This window comes from Lonchura striata, chromosome 7, assembly GCF_050655825.1.
Source record: "Lonchura striata isolate lonStrDom1 chromosome 7, ASM5065582v1, whole genome shotgun sequence".
Classification (NCBI taxonomy): domain Eukaryota; kingdom Metazoa; phylum Chordata; class Aves; order Passeriformes; family Estrildidae; genus Lonchura; species Lonchura striata.
Window position 1 is genome coordinate 8,007,500 of NC_140709.1, and position 24,880 is coordinate 8,032,379.

Consider the following 24,880-nt stretch of genomic DNA (forward strand, 5'->3'; position numbering starts at 1 on the left):
GAGAGGACACTGTCAGCACACTTGGGAAGTCTGAGGTTTGTGCCCGGTTCTCAAAGTTAAAAATAATCCCAAACTTTCTGTAACATTTCTCAACATCTCCTCCTAAGTCTTCAACTGTATTTTCCCACTGTCTGCATTTTTCCTTACACACTTTGCTTCTAATTAGAGATTCTTGGTGCCAGTACTGAAAGAGCTCTCTTTTGCCTCAAATCACACTCCATGGCTTCAAGTACCCTTTAAGTATCTCTGCCACCTTCTTTATTGAGCAGAAGTGCTGAAGTGACTGCCAAACTGAAAAGTCACAGAATGAGATCCAAATGAAATGTCTGGTCACCATAATCACAACTAAGACTGAAATGAGAGTTCAGCTACAATACAGTCTAAATGCTGAGTTCATTTGGGGTGATGTTTTTTGTGTTGGAAATGCTTGGTTGCATTAACTTGTGCTGATAGGAATTGAGTAGACTATTGCTGAGTAAGGTGCTGTCTTCTTCTAATTATTCATCTCTTTTTTTAGATACTTCTGTTTCTGGGATAGACTATATCAAGAGATTTTTTTTTTTTTTTAATGGGGCACCAGTATTTGGAAACATGAAGGAAGACATGCAATAATCTAGTCTTAGAATATATTGCTATACTTAATATTCTTTGCATATTTCACTTAATAATGCAATTGCCAATGTCCAAGAGAGATCTTACAGTATTTTATTGAAGAATTTGCATTATAAAAGCAAAATTCTTCCTAAGTCTTGTATACTCACATATTGTATACTTAATATTTTCCTCACAGACTTGACTGGAGAATACTTCCTTCATTTATGAAAGTTTGTTTTTTTTTTTTGTGTGTGTGTGTGTATTCACACAGTTGCTCTGCTTTGCCTTGGGCTGTAGTTGTGTTTCCTTGATGGATGAATAGCTTTCTGTGTGGATAATTTGTATATCAGTTTGTAAAACATTTTCAGATCCTTTGGGAAAGAAAAGGTATTACACAAATCTTGGATAATGGATGCATGTATTATTGTACAACTGTTTGATGCCTTTCATTATGTAACATCTGCAGTGGATAAGCAGGCTCTTAGCAAAAGTTCTGTGACAGCTCCATTTCATATTGCAGTAGCAGCATGGAGAAAAGGTGTCCAGTTTTACACAAAACCTCTTTTCCTCCCCTTTGATGTAGTCATGTATTTTGGGATGCTAAGAACTGCTCTATCCAGTGACTGCTAATCAGAATTAAGGGTGTTGAACAAAGAACAGGCAGTGCTGTTCTCCACTGTTTCCCCTCAATGTTTTAGCCATCCTAGAATAATGGTGGCCAGTGGAGTTGTCATTTTTCAACCCAAACTGTGCAGTGTTAGAAGATTTTTGTAATTTTTAGCATAATGTAAGTACATGTAGTCATATCTCTGTTTCAAAGGAAAACAATTCTCAATAGAAATTTAGTGTTTAATCCCTGTCAGCTTCATGAGGCTTGTTGGTTTATTTGTGGAGTGAATTGGAGCTGGATGGAAAATACTTCAGAGGAAAATCATCCTACAAAAATGAATTTTGATCAAAAGAGTCAAGGGAATTATACAGATTCTTACAAGATTTTAGAATAGGAGAAGATAATAATTTCTATTGGTACTGGAATGTTTTCTTTCTGGCTGACATTAATTTAAGGATTCAGTCTGGGTAATTTTTAGTAGTAAGTGCCTAATCTGTTGAGTCTCTGTTTAGTATCCCACTTACTTCCTGTATCCCTCATGGTTAAATATCTGTGAATCTGACAAGTCTTCCAGGAGCAGCAAGGACATCTTGGATTCCTGAATAGGCCAATTGCATTTTTGTGAACTGTGATTTAGGTCATAACCTGGGCCTGCATATTAATCTGAGTTCTTTATCAGTTGTTCACCACTGACAGGGGATCCTCAGGAACCCTTTGCTGACACTGAACATCCATGCAGGATGAAGTTCTCTGAGGAACAGCCATGTGGCAAACACCAAGGAGAAAAAGAAATCAGCCCCTCATTTGTGGTTTTAACCATGAGGCTACTGTAGTATAATCTTTCTGCTTTTTCTAGACACATTTCTGATTTATACCTATGTTAATAGGGAATTCCAAGTTCCCAGGCCAGTTGTTTGTTTCCCAAATGTAAACTTATTTAATCTGTAAAATGTTGACAGATTTGCAAATATACGATTATACTGTATTTCTGGATTCATACATTTTACTACAAATATATTTATTAGGATCATTTTAAAGGTGTGAACCTTAATTTTTTTCACTGTACAGACTGATCCTGAGTACAAATTGTACTGTTTTCTCTCTCAGTTTCAGGTGTGTCTTCTTAAGAGTTACATAGTAAGCTTAAAGCTTTTCCATGCAAACTCTGCTGTAACAGATTTTCATGGGTGAGGAGGTCTCAGAGTAACTTTTCCCAGATGAAAGATACAGTGCAATGGTCAGAGTATGGGAAATGCAAGTTTCAAAATCTAAGATCAAGTCTTGCCTCTTCCCAGTCTATTCCATAATTTGTATAACTGCTTTCTTGAGTAAAAATAGTGTTAGTATATTATTATTTATATAATAGCTGTTTCATGTTAGTGAACTGCTTGTGAGATCTGGATCTTTTGCTGGAAGCTGCCATTAGGATTTAAACTCCATGAATACATTTGGATAGAGTTGCTCCATAGAGACTTTGGGAGTAGGTCAGGCCTGCCCTTTGAACTTTGAACTATTGTTAGAATATGCTGTTTGTTGGATAATGAGAGTTATTTTTGTCTGTACTCGGTCTTGTTCTCTGTACATTCACTGAAATATTCGCATGTGTATTTTAATAAGTCTTGTAACTTTCCTGCTGGAATATATTTGCATTTCTTTGTATTAACTCAGAATTTGCATTGACTGTTTTATCTAAAACAAGACAAGGAAAGAAAAACATGAATATAATTTATTCACAAAGAAAATATCTTTTCACTGAAGCAGGTGTTAGAATGAAATGTGTTTCTAAATGCAGAAGGTGCCTGGAATTTTCCCTCTATCAAAGAATTTCTTAAGAAGCAAAGTTCAAATATTCAGTTATTTAAAGTCATAATTTAAAAAGCATTCTGTACAAAACCACAATCTGTCTGTTTTTCAGCTTTATGTGACTCAGAGTGGTTTTCTTCTGGAGAACTATCTTTAGTTTTTGCAAGCCCACAAATCCACTTAAAACACCAGTGAGGAACAATCATCTTAACTTTTCTTGGGTTTTGGTGACATTAGTTTGATTTTTAAATTCACCTTTATAATTTCACGGAATTTTTTTAGCCCAATTGCCAGTGCTTTAAAATGAATCAGAAATCAATAATCAGAGTTTATTCATAAGATTTGATTTGTAAAAGCTATCATCAGCTCTCAAGCTTTGACCTTGCAGCTTTCATCAGCTGGACTACACAGAGGCTGTGGATGATAGGATGAGAGTTTTTTCCCCTCATTTTTAAGAGCCTGAGTGCTGAAGTTCTTGGCTAGATGTGATTGACAGTCTTTTAATCTCAACTGCAGAATCACAGAATGACAGGATCACAGAATAGGCTGAGTGGGGTGGGACCCACAAGGATCATAAAATCCACCTCCTGGTCCTTCACAGGACAGTTCCAAAGAGTCACACCATGTGCCCTAATGGATTGTCTAAACTCTCCTTGGATTCTGTTAGACTTAGTGCTCTGACTATTTGACTTGATCACAAAAAAACCCCAGACACTCTTTGTAGGAATGGCTCAGCTGGATGTAAAGGTTATAAGCGGCTTCTTATTTTTATGGGAATGCTTGTAAATAGCAATTGCACAGTAAAGAGGGCCATATAAAATATACAGAAAACAAAACTGATGCAGGTTTGTTCTGTGAAACCCCACCACTGGAGCAGCAGGAGAACACAAAGCTCTCTGCCAGAGGAAGGGCCAGGCCCTGCACTGTGCCAGTAATGCTGTGCCTCTTCATGGTTGTCACTATAGGACACGAGAAAGCACAACACAAGCCACTGCGATGGCAAGGTAAAAAAGAAGAAGGTTTATTTTCTCACGCTAACCTTTATACTTTTCCAAAGGTGACAGTGGGTTGGAGAGTGAATGGGCCACCTCTCCAAAGACATTGGACAAACCACCAGTACATCAACTTCCTCCACCCCCAAGAAGGAATGCAAAACAATATGTTGTTTATAGAAAATGTGTGGTCAAGTTTTTTAACGGAATGTAAACTCAGAAGGCTTTAGAAAATCTTAAGAATCAGGGAGACACATGGTGGCTTCTACAGAGCAGCATTTGCGTGACACAGGGCAGGGAAATCCCTTCATCAGCAGGACTTTCTCATCACCAGCTCCTCCGTCTGTCCTGCAGCTGCCAGCCCATTCCCAGGGCTCTGCAGGGATTAACCCCTGGCACATGGGCAGCCTTTGGCACCTGGGCAGTGCTGCCAACATCACCCCGAAGGAGAGTGACAAACCACCAGGGCTTCTTCAGGGAGGAAAGGGAGATTTTCCCTTACATGTGGTATCCTCTGCTGTATTTTTTTTGTACATATGTCTGGCCCCTTTACTCTTCAGTTTCCTGGCCTTCTTGGCTGCCTGTCCAAAATTTTTACTGCACATTAGTCTGCTGTTCAACACAACATATTGTGATTGAGTCATGGTGTGCTGTGAGCTGAAAGGATTGGATAATTCTCTGTTGGAGCTGATATTCAGCTCATGTGGAAGGTAAAATAAGCATGTTGTGTTTTGACTCATACACCCAAATCTCATGTGTGAAGATGAACAAAGTTACAAGGAGTCTGTAGCATAAATTTGCCATTGAAAGGTGAATTAATGTAAAATTACTGATTCAGACCATAATTCTATTGCTTTTACAGCTATTTCACCCAAGACTTAGGTGCTTTTCCTAGTGATACCATGAGGTATTTGGGTGAAAATGGTACAAGGAACCACTATAAACACCATACAACTTAATTGCTTCACCCATATGGCAGCAGTTTTAGTACCAGGCTCCAGTTTTAAAGATATGTACTATTAACAGCTGTAAAATGCCTATTCCTTTAAACAGGCCAGTCAAATGACTTTTAAATAGTAATTTGCTAAGAATGACCTAAATAAAAGTTAGTGTAGGCATTAGTGAAAACTGGTGAATTAATTAAATATCACCAAAGCATCAATACTATAAACCAATGAACCAACATTCAAAAATAATGATAAAAGGTGAGATTGAATGATGTAAATAAGAGTCTTAGCCTTGATTTTAGGAACCTTTGGATGAGAATCCTTGTATATGCAGCCAGTTCCTGAAGCCCTACCCCAAAGATACTTGTTTCCCATAATCCTAATTGATTTGTGAAGACTCAACCCAGCATGCACAACCTTTGTGAAACTTGTGCTGCATATCTCAGTCCATTAAAGTGATAAAACCTCACAGTGAATATATTGTTAATGAATAACCAAGCTTCAGCTAAATGACTGCTGATGTCTTTTTTCTTCTTGATTAACAGTGGAACTCCATCACAATGGGTCTTATTGAGAACAAGCTGAAAGTAATCTTGATTGAAACATGCCTATTCAAACCCTAAATCAGAATTCTTCAGCTTTGATGAGGGCCCAATAATTAGTTGAGTAGCAATAGACCTGTGCCATAAACAGCATAAATCAGAACATGTCTGCTTCTAAGACTTATTATTTGTATTACTGTAGCACCTAGAGGCCACAGGCAAAATCTGAGTCTCCCTGTGTTACACATTGCTCAGTGCAAACAAGACCCCAAGTGCAACAGAATGCAGCCAAAACAAAGGCAGGCTTGGCAGCGAAGGCTGTTCTGTGGAAATTGGAAATAAAGCAGAGCAATAGGCATGGGAGTGCACAAGATGCCACCTTTGGTGCCCTTTTTGCTTTTTCTTTGCATGGTGCAAATGTCAAACAAAAAGAGACAGCAGCAGAGGGCAAGGAAGTAAAGGGACAGGGCTGACAGCAGCAGGGATGGGAAATAATGAATTACAAGAGAGAAAATAGATATGTAAAAGGGAGAGGTAAGGGAAGAGATGGTGTGAAGAGAAGCACAGGAACTGTTGATTCTTTGTCTGAAAGCAGGTGTGTAGCTGAGAACAATCTTTTAGTTGGGTCTCATGCAGGGCACTGTGTGGTGGCCCTCAGTGTTTTGCTGGAGGGGGATCATAAAGTCAGCAACAAAAAGAGATTGATTCAGTTAATTTAGACATTTCTCCTGCTCTAGGCATCACCAATTATACTTGTATCACTCCAGATAGACTTTTAGACAATAATCAAAGATTGTTTTCATTCTTTGCTAGCACCTTTTAAGCATTTGAACATAGTTTCCATATGTTCCATATGTTTCCAAGTTTTCTTTCCTTAAGACTAACTAATCCAGGTTATTTTATGTTTTCCTTTAGAACATGTGCTTGCCACACTTATTGCTACACACTCCTTGCTACATGTCTGTGCTACTGTGCATTCCCTGACCTTGGCTCCTCTATTCAACAGCTGGCCTGCCATTTGCAAGAGCAAATGGAAATGATGCTAGAGAAACAGTTTTGTGGATACTTGTTTTAGTTTTACTTAGATGGTATTTTTCTCTACCAGATGAAACTGATCTGGAAAACAGTGCTGGAAGCCCTTGTGAGTCAATCTAGGTGACATTCACTGCTCTCCTACTGGCAGGCTTGTTAGACTATTAAAGAAAGAAATTAGGTTTGTTTGACGTGATAAACTCTTGACAAATTAATGGTGGCTATTAGTCATCACCTAGTTTTTGTCTAACTGCTTGCAAAGTTCATTTGCTTGGGTTTTTTTGTGCCTCCTGACCAGCGGAGAGGTCAACACAGCCATGCGTGATAGTGGAAGGTGGAAACACTCAGTTCTCTCTATTCTGTGGCTGCCTGGTGTGTAGTGCCTCAGTTCCATGTCATCTTCCTGTCTGTCCCTTTTTAAATAGTTCCCACCCTAGGCTGAAATCTTAGATCTCTGTCACTGCTATTAATTATGCTCACCATCCAGTCAGAATTGACCTTTCTTGTGAGGTTTGATGCAAAATATATTAAAAATGATCAAAAGCTCCTCTGACTATGTGCTGACAGCTTTCCTTCTACCTCACAGCGTCCTGAGACCCAGGCTGACTGAGTGCTGGGGCTCTCTCCTGCCAGCCACGTGTTCCCATCCCAGTGCTCCATCTCCTGCATCTCCTGTGTTCTCCATCCCCCTGAGTGCTGGGCTGTGAAACCAACCTGAATGAACAAGCAGCCCAGCCCAGTCCTAGGCATCCTACCTGCTTGGGTTTCAGGTTCTTTTCCCCTACAAAGGCTTTGGTTCACTATGCCTTGAGTCAGCATCTGTCTTCACAGCTCAACCATTTACTTCTTGATGGTTAGAATCAAATTGGAGATGGTTTCCTTCATTCAATCTTACATAGAACACCCCTTGAAGCTACCTGATGATGTAGCTTTGGGACATGGGCAAACTGGATCCCTATGGTTTTCTTTGATATTTTTTTCTAGTTCCTCAGGGCCTCCTGTGCTGAGTTCAGCTAAAACAGCCCTTGGAACCCCTTTCAAAACCTTGGGCTTCACAAGATGAGTGTCTCGGTGCAAACCAGGGTTGTGATGCCCCATACCGAGCTTGCCGGTCCGGGGCTGGCAACACGCCTTCCGGCAGAGCCGGGGAGATGCGCCTGTGGCCGCTCGCTGCTGAAACGCCGCGGCGGGGCCGGACAGCGGCGGGGCCGGACAGCGGCGGGGCCGGACAGCGGCGGGGCCGGACAGCGGCGGGGCCGGACAGCGGCGGGACAGCTCCTGCCCTGCCGGCAAGTGCGGAGCTGTCTGCGTTCCAGCAAGCGACCAGCGCAGCTGGGCTGCCTTCACCCTTCCCTTCCCCTCAGCCGCTCTGGTGCTTTCTGCCGCCGGCGGCGGGGCCGGTCCCCGCGGGGCGGTCGCGGGGCGGTCTCGGCGGCGCGGCCCCGCCGCAGCCGGCAGCGACGCCCCCGTGGCGGGGGCGCGGATGGTCTCTCCCGGGCCGGCGGGGGCGGCTGTGACACCTGCTGGCGGCGGCGGGCCGGCCCACGGCGGGCGGAGCGGGGGGAGCGCGCCCGCTCGGGGCGCTCCGCGGCCGCGCCCGGCGCTGCTGCGCGGCCGCCCCCCGGCGCGGGGCACGGCGGGGCCGGGCGCCCCCTGAGCACCGGCGCGCCGGGGCACTGCGGTAGCGGCGCTGCCGCGGCGGCGGCTCCGCGCCCCCCGCCCGTCCTCCTCTTTCTCCTCCTCCTCCTCCTCCTCCGCCGCGCCACTTCCAGGGGAGGCTGGTGTCATGCGGCTGGCGCCGAGGGAGGGGTGCCCGGGGCCGCAGCAGCAGTGAGAGGCGCCGCGCCGAGCCCCTGCGATGACAGCCATGAAGGAGCAGCCGGCGCACCCGGGCGGCAGGGGGAACCCGCCGCCGCCGCAGCCCGACCAGGTGCGACCCGCGGCGGGAGGCGCCCAGAGGCCGGGGATGGGCGAGGGGCGAGGGGCGGCCGCCGTCCCGGAGAAGTTGTGCGGAGCTGGAGAAAAGTGTGCGGGAGGGAGACGGGGGACACGGGCGCCCTCGGGGCGGTTCGGCCGGCGGGGAAGAGGGAGCCCCGCGGAGCTGTCTCGGGGATGCGCTGGGGCCGCCCGGAGGGGACCGAGCCTCGTCCGGATGCGCATCGGGGCCGGGATGTCGGTCAGCCCGGCCCCGGCGGCAGCGGGTCCCGCAGTAGTTTGCGCTCCGCTTCCCCGCGAGTTGCGCCGGGGGAGCCGCACGGGCGGGGGATGCTGCCCCGGCCGCGGGGAGCAGCGGCGGCACCGCGGGAGCGGCGGGGCCGGCCGGCGGTGCGGGGCGCTCCCATCGCCGCCCGCTCCGCCCGGGGCGGGCGGGGAGCGGCCCCCGAAGCCGGGCAGGTTTCCCGGGGGGATTTTGGCAGCGGCCGGGCGGCGGTCACGTCCCTTGGCCCGCCGGTGCCGCCCCGCGGGCTGGCGGGGCCGAGGCTGGCGGGCTGCTCTCGGTAGCGCTGTCTCTCGGCACCGGCTCGCTTCGAGTCTCGGGCGGCGTGTGAGACATGGTACCGAGGAGCAGCCGAACTTGGATGTCATCCTCACAAAATCGAAGTTTTCATCGCCAGATCGCTGCGCCTGATGCTGCCGGGCGGGAGGAACTGAGGCAGCGGGAGGGATGGGGCTGTTCCCGGGGGACCCTCGGCAGCCGGGGCGGGGCGGGGGTCGTGCCGGAGCCGGAGCCTCGCACCTGCCCTCGGCACCCGGCGGGAGAGACCCCCGAGAGGCAGCGCTCAGCTCTCCCTCTCCCCCGAGCATCTTACAGTACGCGAACTCCTGCGGAGGGGTTTTTGCACATCACATTGTTGTTTTTGGTTCGGAACTCCGGCTCGCTGGACGCGCTGGCTGGACGTGGGGAGATGCATTTCACGTTTTCATTCTCTGCTACATCCATCCGCGGAGCTGAGCTTTCCTGCGATCCACTCGCATTGGGTGAAAAACGGCAGCAGTGGAAGCTGCCGGGCTCAGATCTGCTGTAGCAAGCCCGAGTGTGAGTACCCAGTCCTGCAAGCACAGCCAAGCTGCACGTTCAGCTGAGAAGTCTGTCCAGTATCAGTGAACCCATTCATTTAAATTAATTTATGCTCTGCTCTCTGCTCAAAAATGTATGCACTATGGCACATTTTCGTGTAATGCTGGTAAAATAATACATTTGATCCATCTTGAATAAATTAATTGCATAAGTTACATGGTCTGAATTAGATGTGTAACTTCCACCAGTGCTTAAATTCCCTGCAAATAGTAGAATTTATGGAAAAGTGAATATCATTTTAAATAGGCTCAGAGGTTCATGGAGCTCATAAATTTCAAGGACATTGTTTTTCTTTAGAGGGATACTGCTATTAGATGTAATAAAAAGTGCTTGAACTTAACCAATCTCTATTTCTTTATATTCAATTCAGAGGTGTTGAATTGGCAATTGTTGTTGGAGGTGGAAGACTTTGCAAAGCAGGATTAATATTGTATGAAAAAAATTACCAGTTTGACTGCTTTTTTAGTTGTAATGAGGAAAAGCAGTAAGATACCAATTTAAAGCACACTAAATATTAAGAGTTTAATCCTAAATATAGAATATGATTGCTTGAGTGCTCCGGAGTTCTCAGCCTCTCTCAGTGGTGGATGTGGCAGCCACTGGTTTGTCTGTGGGCCTGGCTGAATGAAGTGTAGGTGGGAAATCCTGTATATTTGGATTGGGTTTTTCAGATCAAGTTTACTTTTCTTGATTAAAGTTGATATTGAATCAGCTTTGGTTGTCTGTTGTCTTAGGTGCCAGGGACATCATGCAGTATGTAACAGCATGGCATGCAAAATGTTGCTTTTAGTGGATAGCAAATCTTTCTATGGGTTTGAATGCTCATGATAAGGACAGAAGCCTGAATGCTGGAGTGAGCTCCGTGCAGAATGAGGCCAGGGTTGGGGATGTCCATTCATGCACCTCTGCAGCAGCCAGGATCCATGGGACACGCTCAGCCCTGGGCAGGGCTGGACCAGAGGTTGTGTCTGCCTTAGGTTTGTGCTGGAAACCATTCTTAGTGCAGCAGTGTGGTGTGGCTGTGGTCCTAACGAAAGAATATTAAAGATTCAAAGCTTTTTATTGGTTTTTCAGGGTTGCAGTTGCAGAGTTGGTGCTGTGGTGAGCATGGGGGGAAGAAGACAAGGGGGTTCATATGTTCACTCTGCTTTTCCACACCCCACAGCACTCTCATGGGCTTGCTCATATGGAAAATTCATCCTTCTTAGGGCCTTCAATAAGTCCATCTCTGGCTGTGTGCTCACGTTTCACATTGCACGTTGCTAGTGAGCTCGTGTGAACTTGTAGTGTCACTACATTTGACACCTGGGGTTTATTGACCTATTTATAACAAGGAGGTGTCTGCCCCGAGAAGGGTTTCCTGAGGCAGCAGGGCCAGCAAATCTTTTCTGGTGGAGAAGTAGAAAATCCTAGAAAGAATAAGGAGTTGTACCAAGATCTTCTAAGTGTAAATCTCTTTCCTGCTTCCAAAGTCTGGTTTTACAGACTTTACCGAGAGCAATCATACCAAAGGTGAAGCATTTCTGGTAAATTTATAGGCATGTGACCCAAGATGGGATTTCAGATTACAGCAGGCTAATGCTGGGATTCTCCACTTTAAATAAAAGCTTGGATTGACTGACTGAAGCATCCGCAGCCATCACCTTATGAATAATTGGATACAACTTCATATCCAGGACTTCCTCTGATAATACTTTTAAACCAAGGCTCCCCTGGGACAAGGCATCCAATAACAACTTCCATTAGCAGTGCTAATGATGTTTTGGCATTCGGTCTGATAAATTAGCCAGATTTATTCTCACCTCGCTGCTGAACGATGAGTCATATTTATTGCAAAAATTACAGTTTTACGTTCAGGTGATATATCCGCAGAAAGGAAAATAGCTGTAAATTATCTCTATTTCTGGAATGCTCTATCCAAGTGCTCAGACTTCTGTCATTTGAGCTCTGTGTCAGGAGTTAATGTGGCTCCTTCAGTTCCCCTTAGAGGACAAAAATGACTGTTTTTCATCTTGTTGCTCTTAAGAGCTGTCTTAGGGTCTTGGACAATGATGTTTAGTGATCTTTTTTAAAAGGCACAACCATTTGGTAGTCAGTAGGCACAACATATTTGAAAAATATAATGTACCTGAATGAGTTGCAGGTTGATGAATGTTTCTGTCTTTGCAGATGAAAAACTAAGATAATTCCTCTAGGTATTACCTTTGTGAGGCTTCAGTCTGTTTACAAGAAGCCAGATGATGTACACCACCTGGTGCTACTTGCTGTTCTTTTGTGTGTGCAGAAGAGAGACCTTTGAAATTTATAAAAATTTTCTCCCGAGCCTCTTTTACTCTCCCAACCTGATGTCTTTTTAAAAATTATTTTAAAACAGAAAAAAGTGGGGTTTCGCTTGTTTATTTGTTTTGAATTTTTGTTTGTTTTGTTTTTGTTTTTTTTTACTGTATATAATTTTAGAATATACTACATTATTCTTCTTAAAACAGGGAAGGTCAAATCAGACGTTGTGTTGTACAAAATTGGGACATTATTTGGTAAGCATTTAAATTACATGCTTAGTAAAAAAAAAAACAAGGAAAAATATTTCCTTGACTGTCTTGATTTCAGGAATTTACTTTTTCTGCCTCAGGACCAGTTTTGGTGGTCACCAGACAAGTTGCACATTCTAAAAACACATCTGAATAAAAGACAATTATTTGCGTTTTATTTTTTCAGTGACTAAATCCAAAATAATTTCTTTTTTTTTAATGTGTTCATTGCTTTTCTTCTTTTCCCAAAACCAGACTCTGATTTTGTAGTGGGAAAAACACTGCTGGATAGCTGTGTCTGTCCAGAGCAATATTCACCTTAATGAGGTTTTATCAAGGTGAAAGGGCTCTTCCTTGCCCCTCTCAGGTCAGTTTGAGCTTGATGAGTCAAGAGAAACTTGAACTCTTAATCACATACACGCAAGAGTTGCAATACTTGAAAGATTTAGTGAAGTGGTCGAGTTCATGTCCCCCACTCCTGTTTGTGTGCAGAGCTGGCTTCAGGCTGAAATAAGAAATCCAGTTCTAGTGAATAATGCAAAGTGACTTTGCATTTTTCCTGCTTACCAGCCTGGTGGCACTTTGACCTTGCTTTGCTGTGGCTCTTAACCCAACTTACTGGTTTCAACAAGGTTTAACACAATGTCACAAACACTAGGTAAGAAAAGCCAGTAGTAGTGGTGAAATAAGATTATATAATTCTTCCCTATATATTTCATAAAGATCTATCATTTGAATCTTAACTTAAACTTTTAAATTCCTTTTCTTACACTCTATGAAGGCCACACTGTATCTGTGCTGAATCTAGCAAGAGCAAGGGGGGTCACAGGCTTGCAATACCTGTTGACTGTGTGATCAGCTTCACAAGAAGCTCATAGGAAAACATATTACCTGTGGTGGTTTGTAATATTGTTCAGGATTCAGATTCTGGAGGAAGGCACAGGATGTGTCATCTTTCAAATAGTACATGTGGCCTTTATTCATTTTCTCTTTGCCTGCTGACTGTTTCGATGTAGTTCAGCCGAGTACCCGATGCTGGTGATTGGCACAAAAAGCCTGAAGCTTCTCTTCCACCTTCACTGTGGTTTTTGTCTTCTGCTCTGAACTCCATGGGGCAGGGGTGAGCAGGATCTTGCTTTTGGTGAGCTGCTCCTGATGGCAATTGAGGAGCAGAATTATCTGTGGCATCCCTTACCTGCAGGATCTCGCGGAGCTTGAGCCACACACGTTTTTCAGGGTCTGCAGAGCACATGGAGATGCTTCTCTGTACCTCTCAAATTCACAAGTGATGAGTGCCCAACAAGTGTCTCACTTTCATAATGCAGAGAATTTCACCAAGACCCTTCCAGTCCTTTATCCAGCCTCTGCCCTGGGGCACAAGAACAAAGAGTCTCTGCTGGTGGACACAGGGTGATCCTGCTGATGCTCTCTTGCCCTTGGTACCCTCCCCTCATGGTTCTGATGCCTTTTTGCAGTGTGCCTTGCTTGCAGATCAGCTTGTGGGAACCTGGGCAGCATCATACAGCTCCTGAATTTCCAGCATGTAGAGCCCTCCTCTTGCAGGTGGATTGAAGGGATTACTTAATGCAGTGAATCAAAAATTATGAAACAGGGCAATCTTTTTGGCCCTTCTGTGTTAGAAGGTATTGCAGGCATGTTGTAGGTTACATAGTAGCTTCAGAAATTTGAACATACATATTGTACTAGCTATTTTTAAAACCTTGTTTCTTTTTTTTTCCCAGAATCTTCCATTTGAAAGTATTGCTTCAGGCAAACTATTTTGATAATTAACAAGAGGGAGGAACTCTTTTAGCAAACAGCAATGCTGTTTGATGTTATTCTCAAATTTTAAACTCATCGTTTTAGCACTTTTTAATAACTTGGGGACATTTGGAGATCATATCAATGCATAGTGACACACAAATGTGACCACAGACTCTCTTCCCATGGTGGTAGTAAATAATGCAGTAAGTGATCCCTAGAGGGGTATCGTTGTTGTGTTTTTTTTTTTTTTTTTTTTTTTTTTTTTTTCTTTTTTAACTAATAGAGCTTTGAAATTTGTCTGACCTATGGAAGGACTTGTAGGTGAACAAATTTGCATTTCACCTGTTTTACTTTCTTTAACATTGCATCTCAAGGCAGTCTCACCTGCTGCCACACCTGCCTGTGTCCATAACTTGTTGATGCTGTCTTTGTAAGTCTTAAGAGGACCTGTGTCATATTTCAAGTCGATGCATTAGTCACAAAATTTTTGGATGTTTCAAACTCTGTCCCTTTCCACTTTAATCATGAACTTCTTTTACGCTTCACTCAGCTGCATCGAATGATGTTCATGAATATATGATAGTAAAAAGAACAATGCTGATGGCAACTGATGATGATAAATTACTGTATTTATCCATTAGGAAGGACATTGGATGACCTACAGATCTGAGGCTGAAGCTAAAAGACCTTTTTTAATCTTTCTTAACACTGCTGGCAACAGCCACATAACTTATTATGTGTTATTTATGTAGAGAATCTGTAAATAGTTTTGACCGATTCTAAGATAAAATGGATAAGATAAAACCCCTCTGGCGTTTGGAGGATATTGCCTAAGAAAATCAATTAGGCAGCATTAAACAATGTGATAATTTAAGGAAAATAATGATTCTATAAAAGCTTTTGGGGGCATATTTTAGACTGCCTGGGGCAGTATTTGCAATTTGCAGTTCCTTTGGGGAGGAAAGAAAAGCATTTTGTAGCTTTCTAAAAACCAAACTGGGCCAATATTGAAGTTTTATTTTTGAGAATATGGAGAGAATTCCAATTGCCAATGGGAAAACTTGCTTGAAGTGCTGGGCAAGTGCAAGAAAGTAAATCAAACACTGCCAATGTGACTGATCACTCATCCCCTGTGTTTGTTCCCTCTGCAAAGATTGTTGACCTCCTTTCCCCTTTTTCCATCCTAAGGCTTCAGAGCTTGGTTAAATCAAAGCATTTAAGATATATTGGGGGAGTCTTTCAGAACAAGGACTTGAGCATAAGTCCACCTAATTATGAGTGATGGTGTGCTGCAGTTTTGAGTCTTAAGGAAGAGCCATTTAAATCAGTGGTCTAATAACAATTCTAAATAAAGACATGATTGCTCTTAAAGTTGGGTGACCTGAGTCAGTGTAGTTCAAGAAGGGTTCCTTGGCCTGCAGTATGTTGCAGCTGGGTAAGCCCATGGCAGCATTTTAGTTTGGATCAAAAACTTACCTATCAAACTTGTCTATCAAATTTTTATATTCTTAAATTGTTTACATATTTTCTTCACTGGTTCTCATGGGATAGATTTAATGTTTATGCAGGTGCTGGTTGTTTTTCACCTGTTATGTTAATGAACTGTTCACAGCAGGATTGCTTTCACTTGGGAACTTGCAAAGTGCCAGCTTGACAAGGCTAGCCACTGGTCTAACAGAGCAAGCCTGATTTTCTTAGGCCTTTGTTTTAAAATCTTTCTGCCTTACTGCAACACTTAACAGGTATGGCTTTGCAGTTCTGATGCTCTTCTTTTGCTACACAGATTAAACAAACATAGAAGGTGATCAATACATGCATCTATTTAAAAGCAGCTGTATGATTTTTGTTTGGTTTTTTTTCACCTGGCTTAGGCTTGGTACAACTACATTGCGTGACTTTGTTTTTTTTCATTGCAGCACTGGATCTGTTTCTTACATGTTTGTATGTATTTGTTTGCTATTTTTCAAACATACCACTGTTCACTGCCTCCCCAGTCAAGACAGAAATATACTGACATGAATGAATGAGGTGCAGGTGGTGGAGAGGTCTCAGTTTCATAGAGATGCTTATGAGGACCACTCAGAATCTGAAAGAGACAGCAGGAAACAAAAGGAATGTTTATAGTAATATATAAACAAAGGGTTTATAGAGGAGGTTTATAGATCGTATGATTTTCTGTAACTGAGATTTTTTTTTTCCCTAGCTCTACATAAGTGGATGTATCTGAAAGAGTTCACTAACTTGAAAGAGAATGGAGATTATGAAATTGAAGGTTAAAAGTCCTTGTTCTCTTCTTGGCTGGTTGCAAAATTTCTGTGTGATTTAGCTAGGTCCTTGAAGGCTGCAATTTTAGAAATAATGTCAGTGTTTGAGGTGTGTTGTTGTTTTGGGAATTTGAAATGTCAGAGCTGCCTGGTGGACCTCCAGTGCACATTTAGGGAAAGCTGACTGCCTTTTTAGAATTACTGAGCAATGCCAAAGGGAGGTGGCTCATGTGTGGTGGTCTGTTAGTAGCTCACTGGTATTTGTGTACTCCTGTGAGAAAACCATCAGGATTTAGGAAGTATCCTCACAATCCAGAGGAGCTGCAGGAAGGCTGGTGTTGTCTAAGGGTCTGGATTTCTGCCCTTCAGGCAGGAACCTGAGATGATATGAAATGCAGTGCTCACAGTGGATGTCATTTAGGGTGCAGTTGCTGCTCCCAAAGTGTTGCACTTCCACGTGTCGTTGTTTGCTGTGCCAGTGGAACAGCTCCACAGGTGCCTGGGATAACACATGTGCTGCTCCTGCTGAGGGCTTTTGGCATTTGGTTATTACTCACGCTCAAGACCATCTATGCAAACTGGAAATTCCAGGTGGAAGATTTTTTATTTATTTCAACACAGATTGTGTCTGTGAATGGAGTCTCACGTGAGAAAGTTTTTGTAGTCATGAAAAAAGAGGCTGAATTAGAAAATCAGTTTAATTTCATTTTCTTATACTATCCATTCTCCAGCCATTATTCCAGGACAATGGTGAATAAGGAGCAGACTTAGAAATGCTGGGTATGATCCAGTAGAGCTTTCAATGATTATCTGTGAAGTGGTCCATATTGCTAAAGGCAGCATTTTATCTCCCTAATTCTACCTGTTTATCTAACCCCAGCAGATCTGGGCTGTAAATTCCTCCTCAGTTCTTGCTGCCAGCACAATCTGAGCAGGATGGACTCTTAATCACTCTCCCATTTTTCAGTGATCTGTGGCTGCTGAGGACCCAGCACTGACTGTTGCTTTCATACCACTGTGAGTCTTTCCGTCATTTCTAGGAACTTGAACTTGCGCTGGTAATAAGGAGGAGAGGAGCAGCACACCAAAATTGTCAGCAAATTGCAACAGACCTGAGAGAAGCAGGGTTTTTTTTTTGCCTCTGTTGTACTTAGAGTGCTCAAGTATGGAGTAATGAGCCATAGTCACATTTACATGGAAACACTTCCCCTAATGAGGGGAATGGCATTATCTATTTTACTGTAGTGGATTTCCATTAAAAGCAGGACTTCAGCACAGCCACCATCTAAAATGTGGGCTGGGATGAACTTGGTGGAAACAAGGCACATAAATAGGAGGGATGGGATGGATGAGGTGGGATTTTCTGGCTGTGGCCAGTTAAGGGAGAAAACAGACACAGTGTAAGAAATCCCTTCCAGGTGCTGCTCTGCGTTGATATCGAGTGCCTGATCTTGCACAAATCATAACAAGAAATAATAGGTATATAAAATGGAAAGAAAAGGAAAAAGGTAAGTGAAATAAGGAGCATATTTTTCAAGACAGGCAATTTAACCCTTGGGATAGAAATGCTGAGGTAAGCTTTGAACTCTGCACCTTTTGAAATGTCTTGAAATGAAAAATAGTTTCCAGAAAGATGCCCAAGGAAAAATTTTTGGCCCTTGGAGAAAGGTAGTATCCCAGAGAAATGTAATGGGTAGCAGTCTACAGGAGATGGAATGATGGGGATGCCTTGGTGAATCAGTGAATTACTGGTAGTTTTACTATTGTTGATAGTCAACACAAACAAACTCCTACAAGATACAAAAAGCAAACCTTTATTACAATAATCTCTCTTTTTTTCCCCCCTTTCTTCTGCTTGACAATGATAAAAAGTTCCTCCTTTCTTTTTTTATGTGCTATTGCAAACCTTTGTTGTAATAGGAAAGGAAGAATAGGTTATCTTATATCTTAGCTAAAGAGAGCTTTTCCTGAAGAGCTGCAGACTGAAGTATGGAATTCTACTGGTTTCCATGCAGCACTTGACAAAACTTAATAAATATTTACTCTGGGGTCTGAAAGCTGCAGCTGTGACTATGGAAAGGATTTCAAAGGCTGCACTTTGGCTGGATGTGGTCAGCATTCATCCATGACCAGGCATTAACTCTCATGCCAGGACCTTGATCTGGCTGTAAGTACTATGCAATTTTTTTTATTTTTCTTTCTTTTCTCTCCTTGAGAGAGTAAGAATTTGAGTTATATAGCATCTCACTTGCTATAAAGATTTTGAGGAAAGGGCTTTTTTTTTTTTTTTTCTTTTTATCACATACCCTGTTTATTGCAGTGAAAGCAACTTGATGTGTGTCTTCCTTGCAAAAGTGAAGTATGGTGGTTGGGTTAAAGCAGGCACAAAAACACAGGAACACTTGTTTGGTGGCTGCAGCAGGTCCATGTTGGGCTGCTAAACATGGTAGTGTCCACCCACCTCTAGTGGAGTGCCTCCATCTCTTTGATGGATCACTTGTTCTGTACCTCAGGGAGATGTTTTCCTCCCAGCAAGTCTTGTTTTACAGCTGGTGTGTTGGGACTCACTTTTGAGACACTGCATATGGATGGCAGACAAAGTCTGTATTTAAAAGTAGCATTTGTAAAGTAGTATTTGTAGAAGCAAGGTTCAGTCCCTGAAAATGAGTTAACTGGTTCTACAAAGGCTCTTGGATTTAGCTGACAGATTACTGGGAGGCTTTTGGCCTTAAGGAGTTTCTTGAGGTTCTTGGTGTGGAAAAAGCTGTGCTTTGAGATTAAATTATTCAGGTGTTTTCAAAGTAATTAAGGCTTCTAGCATTTAATGTTTTATGTATGCAGGTTAAAAATGAAGGTTGATTAAATCACAGCAAAGGGAAGTTTATTCACAAACGACAGACAGTAATGTCTCTTTTGTGACTGGTGGAATGCTGTTTAGCCCACTTCATTACATTGAATATTGAACCATTATATTAGTGCCATTTTTTCTAAGTTATGGCATTGTTAAAAAGCAGGCAGTAGAATTTGATGCAGTACAGCCCTGGCTGTGCTAAATAGTGCAGAATACTTCTTTTTTTCTGTCAAGTATCTGATTTGTAGACAATTTTTCAGTTTGTGTTTTTGAAATGGCCAGGTGAGCTATACAAAACTCAGCAAGACCAGGAGGCAGGCCAAAGTAATGATTTTCTTGTTGGAAAGTGATAGGCACGCCAGTATAGCATGTAATAACAGCAGGTTTTACAGAGTGCTGCAGAACAGTAGGAGTGTGGAACAAACACATATGTTACATAAATTATCTGTGCATGCATTTCTGCAGAGTTCTGGGCCACAGTAACTCATTCATACTTTTTTTTTTGTTTGTTTGTTTGTTTGATTTTTTTCCTTCTTTTTTTCAGCTACTGAGAGTATCAATACATGAACTCCTTCAGTCATTTAAAACCTTTACCTGTCTTACCTGCTCTGGATTGAGTACCTTGTGCTTTGGATACCTATACTTGCTGTTCAGGAGTCAGTGATTGGTCTTTGAAATCTAACAGCAAATCAGACCTCACTGTTGCAGGTTTTAGTGTTGTCTCTCATTATCCTCTTTCCTGTCAGGAAAAACAAACAAACACCTATGACACAAATTCAGAATATCCCCTATGCGCTGTGTCAGTGTGAGGCACTTCATCTCTGCAAGTATTTATTAATTATTCTGAATCTGCTTTTTTAAGGGCTGTTTCCAAAATAACACTGAGGTATTTTACTCTTCTGATAATGTTCCTTGGTCATTGCGAAGATTTGGAGGCATATTTTGTCCATAATTTTGTTTTGGTCCATAGTTTTCACCCATAATTTTTGGATATTTTATGTCAGCACACAGAAAGTCACCTTGTCCTGCATGTCTTGTTTCCATTCCTGTACTCATCAGCCTATCCCAAGCATTGTAACAGCTCATTCCTCTGTCTGGGATCCTCCAGTTTCTCTTTCACAGCTTCCAGGCAGGTCTGGGGCCTCTCTTAATATTGTCTGTAAAAAATAAAAAAAACAAATTTGTTCAAAATTATCCGTCCAATGCTTAGAATGGGCAATATATGTTAGAAGAACCCTGGTTATTGGGGAGAGAGACATTTCAAGAGTGTAAATCCTTTAAATTTCTTGGACATTTGAGGCAAATCCATGAAAAACTAGTGAGCTTTGTGAAATATCTTAAGGGACCCTTCATCAGTTTCTGCTGATCCTGGAGAAAGCAAAGGCGTTTCTTAATCTGCAAAGTTTTCACAAATGGAAACTTCCAGGTGATATTAATAGACTTTTTCCACACGGGAAAAGATTCTCTCTTTGTTTTTGCCCTACCTTGCATAAAGTTGTTTTTGTATTTCATTTTAATCAGTTTTTTTTTAATCCAATCAGAGAAAAAGAATGTTCCTATGGAGATAACATTTTCATGCTATGAAAGTGTTTTCAGTGGTAAGTCTCCTGCAAGTCGACCTGGATGAACCAGTGACACTGCAATGCCCTTTCTGTTTTTTTTTTTTTTCCCCTTCTTCTTTCTGTTTTGTGCTCTATTTTGTTGTTATTCCTGTCTCCGTGACTCTTTGCTATGAGAAAAATTCCATGTCTGTTATGGTATGGGCCCTTCATGCATGGATTTAGTTTTTTAGTAATGCTTATGAAAAAATACATCTACTTTCTGATCATGCTGCAGTCTTCTGAGACTTGGAGGTGTCTGTGCCTTACCTTGAAGTGTTTGAAAACATCTCTCAGTTACCAAGATTTAACATCATTTGGGAAAAATCAGAAGTTAGTTGGCTTTTAAGATATTGCCCAAAGGCAATGCATTCAGCATGCAGCCTTCTCTGATGCTGGTGAAGAACAGAATTTGAGAGTCTCCAGAAATTCGTCTCAAGCATAAAACTTCTAAGTAAAAACAGGACTTGGAGGGTGCCAAGTGGTTAATCTGGGTGAGGATGAGTTGTTTTCACCAAGAAAATCCTGTTATTTTATGGACATCTCAAACAGAGCTCTTGGTACAGAGGCCCACAGCTCTGAATCTGTCAGACTCACTGAAATATCCCATATTTTTTGGTATACAGGGCTGTGGAACCTTTCATTATTTCTCTTCAGATCAGCTGCTGGTTTTTTGAGGGTCTATTCTTTAACTGCGTGGCACCAAAGACTTTGTTTCTGTGGTTTTGTACCTCAGCAGTTGTAGTTCAATTCTAAGCCTTTCTGAAAGTTTTATTTATATTGTGACAGGGCTTCAATCGTCATCCTAGATTGAATTGAAATTGGAACATAGAGGGAAACAAAAGCATTTTTCTGCAGTCTAAATAGATAGGATAAGTATCAAGTAGATGGAAATTAATACTGTTATCTCCATTTTCCATTTTTCTGTTTCAGTTTTTCTGAAATAGCTGTGAATTGGTGTGATTTGACAAAGCTACCAGCAGTTTACATTGGCTATCTCTGATAGGGAGAGAATCTTTCCAGATAGACAAGAAGGGAGGGAAGAACTTTTCATTCTCTTGAAGTGATTGGATTTAAAAAAAAAAAATCACTACATAAACAGAATATTTGCAAACAATCCCATCAAATTGGAAAAAGAGGCAGCAAGTTTGTGTATTAGGAAAGGAAGTAGCTGATGGTATCCATGTGATTTGGCTGGAAATATTTAACCAGAACTTTAGGATTATTTTTATTGTGGCCTTTCATGCTCAAGGACTTTTGGTGATTATTAATAATTCGATTCAGATAATGAATTAATTTAATTGCATGTCTTTAGTGTACCATATAATGATAAGTTCAGTCTGCTGCAGTCTGTGTTACAATTATTAATATATCCTTCACTTGGAGAGTTCATCCTGAATCCACTGCTGGTATCTTGAACCCCAGGATAAGTTCCTCTTGTTTGGGCCATGCCAAGTGTTGAGCTGCTGTGGTCCTGCTTTGCTGTTGTGCCCCAAAACCTTGGGGATCAGACCCTGAGCATGGAGCAGTGAAGGTGGAGGCTGCAAAAAGCCTCTGGAAGCAGTAATTGGAAGATGAACCATTTGGTGCTTCTGACAAGGATTGTGAGTACATTAATCCCATTTCAAGTCTCTGACACTGACTTTTTGTCCCCTTTTTTGGATTCATGCCCAAAGGGTCTTTAAAGAAACTTGTAGAGTCTAATTCTGGAAGAAACATAATGGTTTATTTTGGGTTTTATTATTTTGCTACTGACCAAGAGAAGCCTTTTTGTACCTGGATTTATGATTTGTGGACATGTATAAAAGCTATTTTCTGTGCTTCCCCCATGGATTACTCATCTTTTTCTTTCAAAATACACTCAAATTCCTGGAAGTTATTCTAGTGCTTGCAGTTGAACCTGCAAGTTTGGAGACATCAAATCACTTGTGATACTGAACCAAGCTGTAGTTGGATGTAATGATACCTGCTTCCCAGGAGGATTTACATTTTGGGTAATGAACATTTGTGATGCACTTTGAAATGATACAGTGGTAGGTGCTTTGAAAATGTTCCCCAGAAAACTCGAAGGGCTCATAAACATGGAGCTGCTACTGTTGAGAGTTACCTAAGGTTTCATCTTGGGACATGTGCTGTGTAAATTCAGTTGGAGATTTTATCGATATTTTCTTGGATATTAAGGAAACTACTGGTAGCCCTGCTGCTCAGAGAGTAGCTGAGTTCTGATTCACCATGCTGTGGCTTTGAAGAAAGCAGCCTTACAGGAGTTGATCTGTTCTTACAAGACACTGAACTGGTGAAGCTGGATGTGATCCATATTAATCTTTGCTTCCAAGCAATGCAGCTTAGAGCAAATAACCCTTTCCTCTAACACCCCTTGTCCTCTGCTGTATAAACCAATTTTGGGAGGAGTAATAGAACAGCAATTAAAAAACTTTAATCCACTCATCCCCAGCCTTTGTACATTAAGATAAACCACCCAATCCTATTTTCCTTTTCAGAAATATTGCATAATAAAGCCACCAGTTGTCTGGATGTAATCTGCCTCTTGCTGCTGTGCTGCTGGTCAGATTGAAGGGCTACTGCAGTGGGATATGGGATTGGATAGTGATACATCCATGACATAAATAGAAAATATTACAACATTTTGTGGTAGTTTTATAATCTTGTAATCATAGATTTTAGACAAGGTGTTGGTAATTTAAAGGGTGGGAAGAGAGGTATGCTATGGATGGGCCACGCTCTGTGCACCATGGCACAGACCAGGGCTTGCAGAAAGTGTGTCAGGTCCTGTGAAAGTGGGAAATAACACCCCGTGTTATGATCCCACTTCTGACACCTATTTAATGTTATGATCCCACCTCTGATACCAATTGATGTTAAGATCTGCTGGAATAATGTGAGGATCCCACTCCTGAAATGATATTAGTGTCTGAATTAAAGTGCAAACAAGACCAGAAGCTAAAGTCAGGTTGGATATTGGGAAAAGTTTTCCACTGAAAGAGTGATAAAATACTGGAATGGCCTGCCTGGGGAGATGGTGGAGGCACCATCCCTGGAGGTGTTTAAAAAAAGACTGATGTGGCACTCAGTGCCAGGGTTTATGGAGGAGTTAGGGCTGGGTTGGACTTGATGATCTTGAAGGTCTCTTCCAGCCCAGTGATTCTGTGATTGTTTGGACCTCTAGATGCTGATGATGTGTGGTTTCAGCTCTCCTGGCCATTGGCAAACCTGGGAAGAAAACCACAAACTGAGCTTGCAAACACTTTGCTCTGGAGGGTGACTGATCAACATTCAGAAATGCCAAATGCTCACAACATCCAGCCTGATGTCCTTGGGGGTCTGAAAACCACTTTAAGGCAGATATGATTACAAACCAGTAGACAGTAGCCAATTTTTATGCCACTGTGACAAAACCTTTTCAAATAATTGCATGAAAATACAACTTTGAAACATGCACTTTCTGTATTTCTAGTGCTATTTATTAGATATGCATCAAGTTGTTAGAATTAATCTTCATTTGCAAATTCCTTTGAAGCAAAGCACTACAATTCTGACTGCATCATTATTAATCCCTTGAGTTTACCAACATGTGGACATCTGAAGGGATGCTGTTTTACTTTGATTGGGCTTTTATGACGAGAAAACAGCACATGCTCTGTCCATCTGCTTCATTAAACTGTAAACACAATTCAATTTTGTAACATTTTATGCATGGGCATTAAATATTTTGTGGACTTTGAGTAGCTGTCTGGCTGTTGTATTTTTAAAGCAAATTTAATCTTCTATTCTAGGTTTCTGGGTTACCTTCTGTTCTTTCTTCTTCTCTTTTTTTTTTTTTTTTTAATTTCTTTTTAATTTGAAAGTCTTCTTACCTGTCTTTAAGCCTTAGATGAAGTTCTTAAATCAGCAGGGAGGATTAGACAAATTTTAGGTATTTCAGCAGAACAATTCAGGTCATCAGTCTTTTGCAGTTAATTATAGAGGGAAGCCTGGGTGACTTTGCTCTTAAATTAGATGCCTGCAACAATTGTGAAATGAGCCTGGATCTTAGCCTGGTGAAATGATTTCATATCCCAGTTATGGGTGGGTTAAATCTCCAATCCAAAAATACATTTTTTTCCCCTTCATTGCTGTTAAAAATACATTCTCAGAGTCAATTTTTATGAACATTTCCTCTGCATAAAACATAGCAATGTCTGAGCTGGGTTTTCTTCAGATGTTTGCCTGCATTTCCTTTTGAAATGGAGAGCAGAGTTAGGAGGAGCAAGGCAAG

General features: G+C 42.1%; 1 protein-coding gene across 3 annotated transcripts in view; it reads left to right on the plus strand.

Annotated features, from left to right (window-relative positions):
• Positions 1-24,880, plus strand: part of DPP10 (dipeptidyl peptidase like 10) — a 438,809-nt gene that overhangs the window by 186,892 nt on the left and 227,037 nt on the right. The window contains exon 1 of one of the 3 annotated variants that reach the window (XM_021548740.4): positions 8,149-8,450. The exons of the other annotated variants lie outside the window; for them this stretch is intronic. Coding sequence (XP_021404415.1) covers positions 8,379-8,450 — 72 coding nt within the window. The 5' untranslated portion in view covers positions 8,149-8,378. Of the gene's footprint in view, positions 1-8,148; positions 8,451-24,880 lie in introns of those variants that run through there. 3 annotated transcript variants of the gene reach the window in all.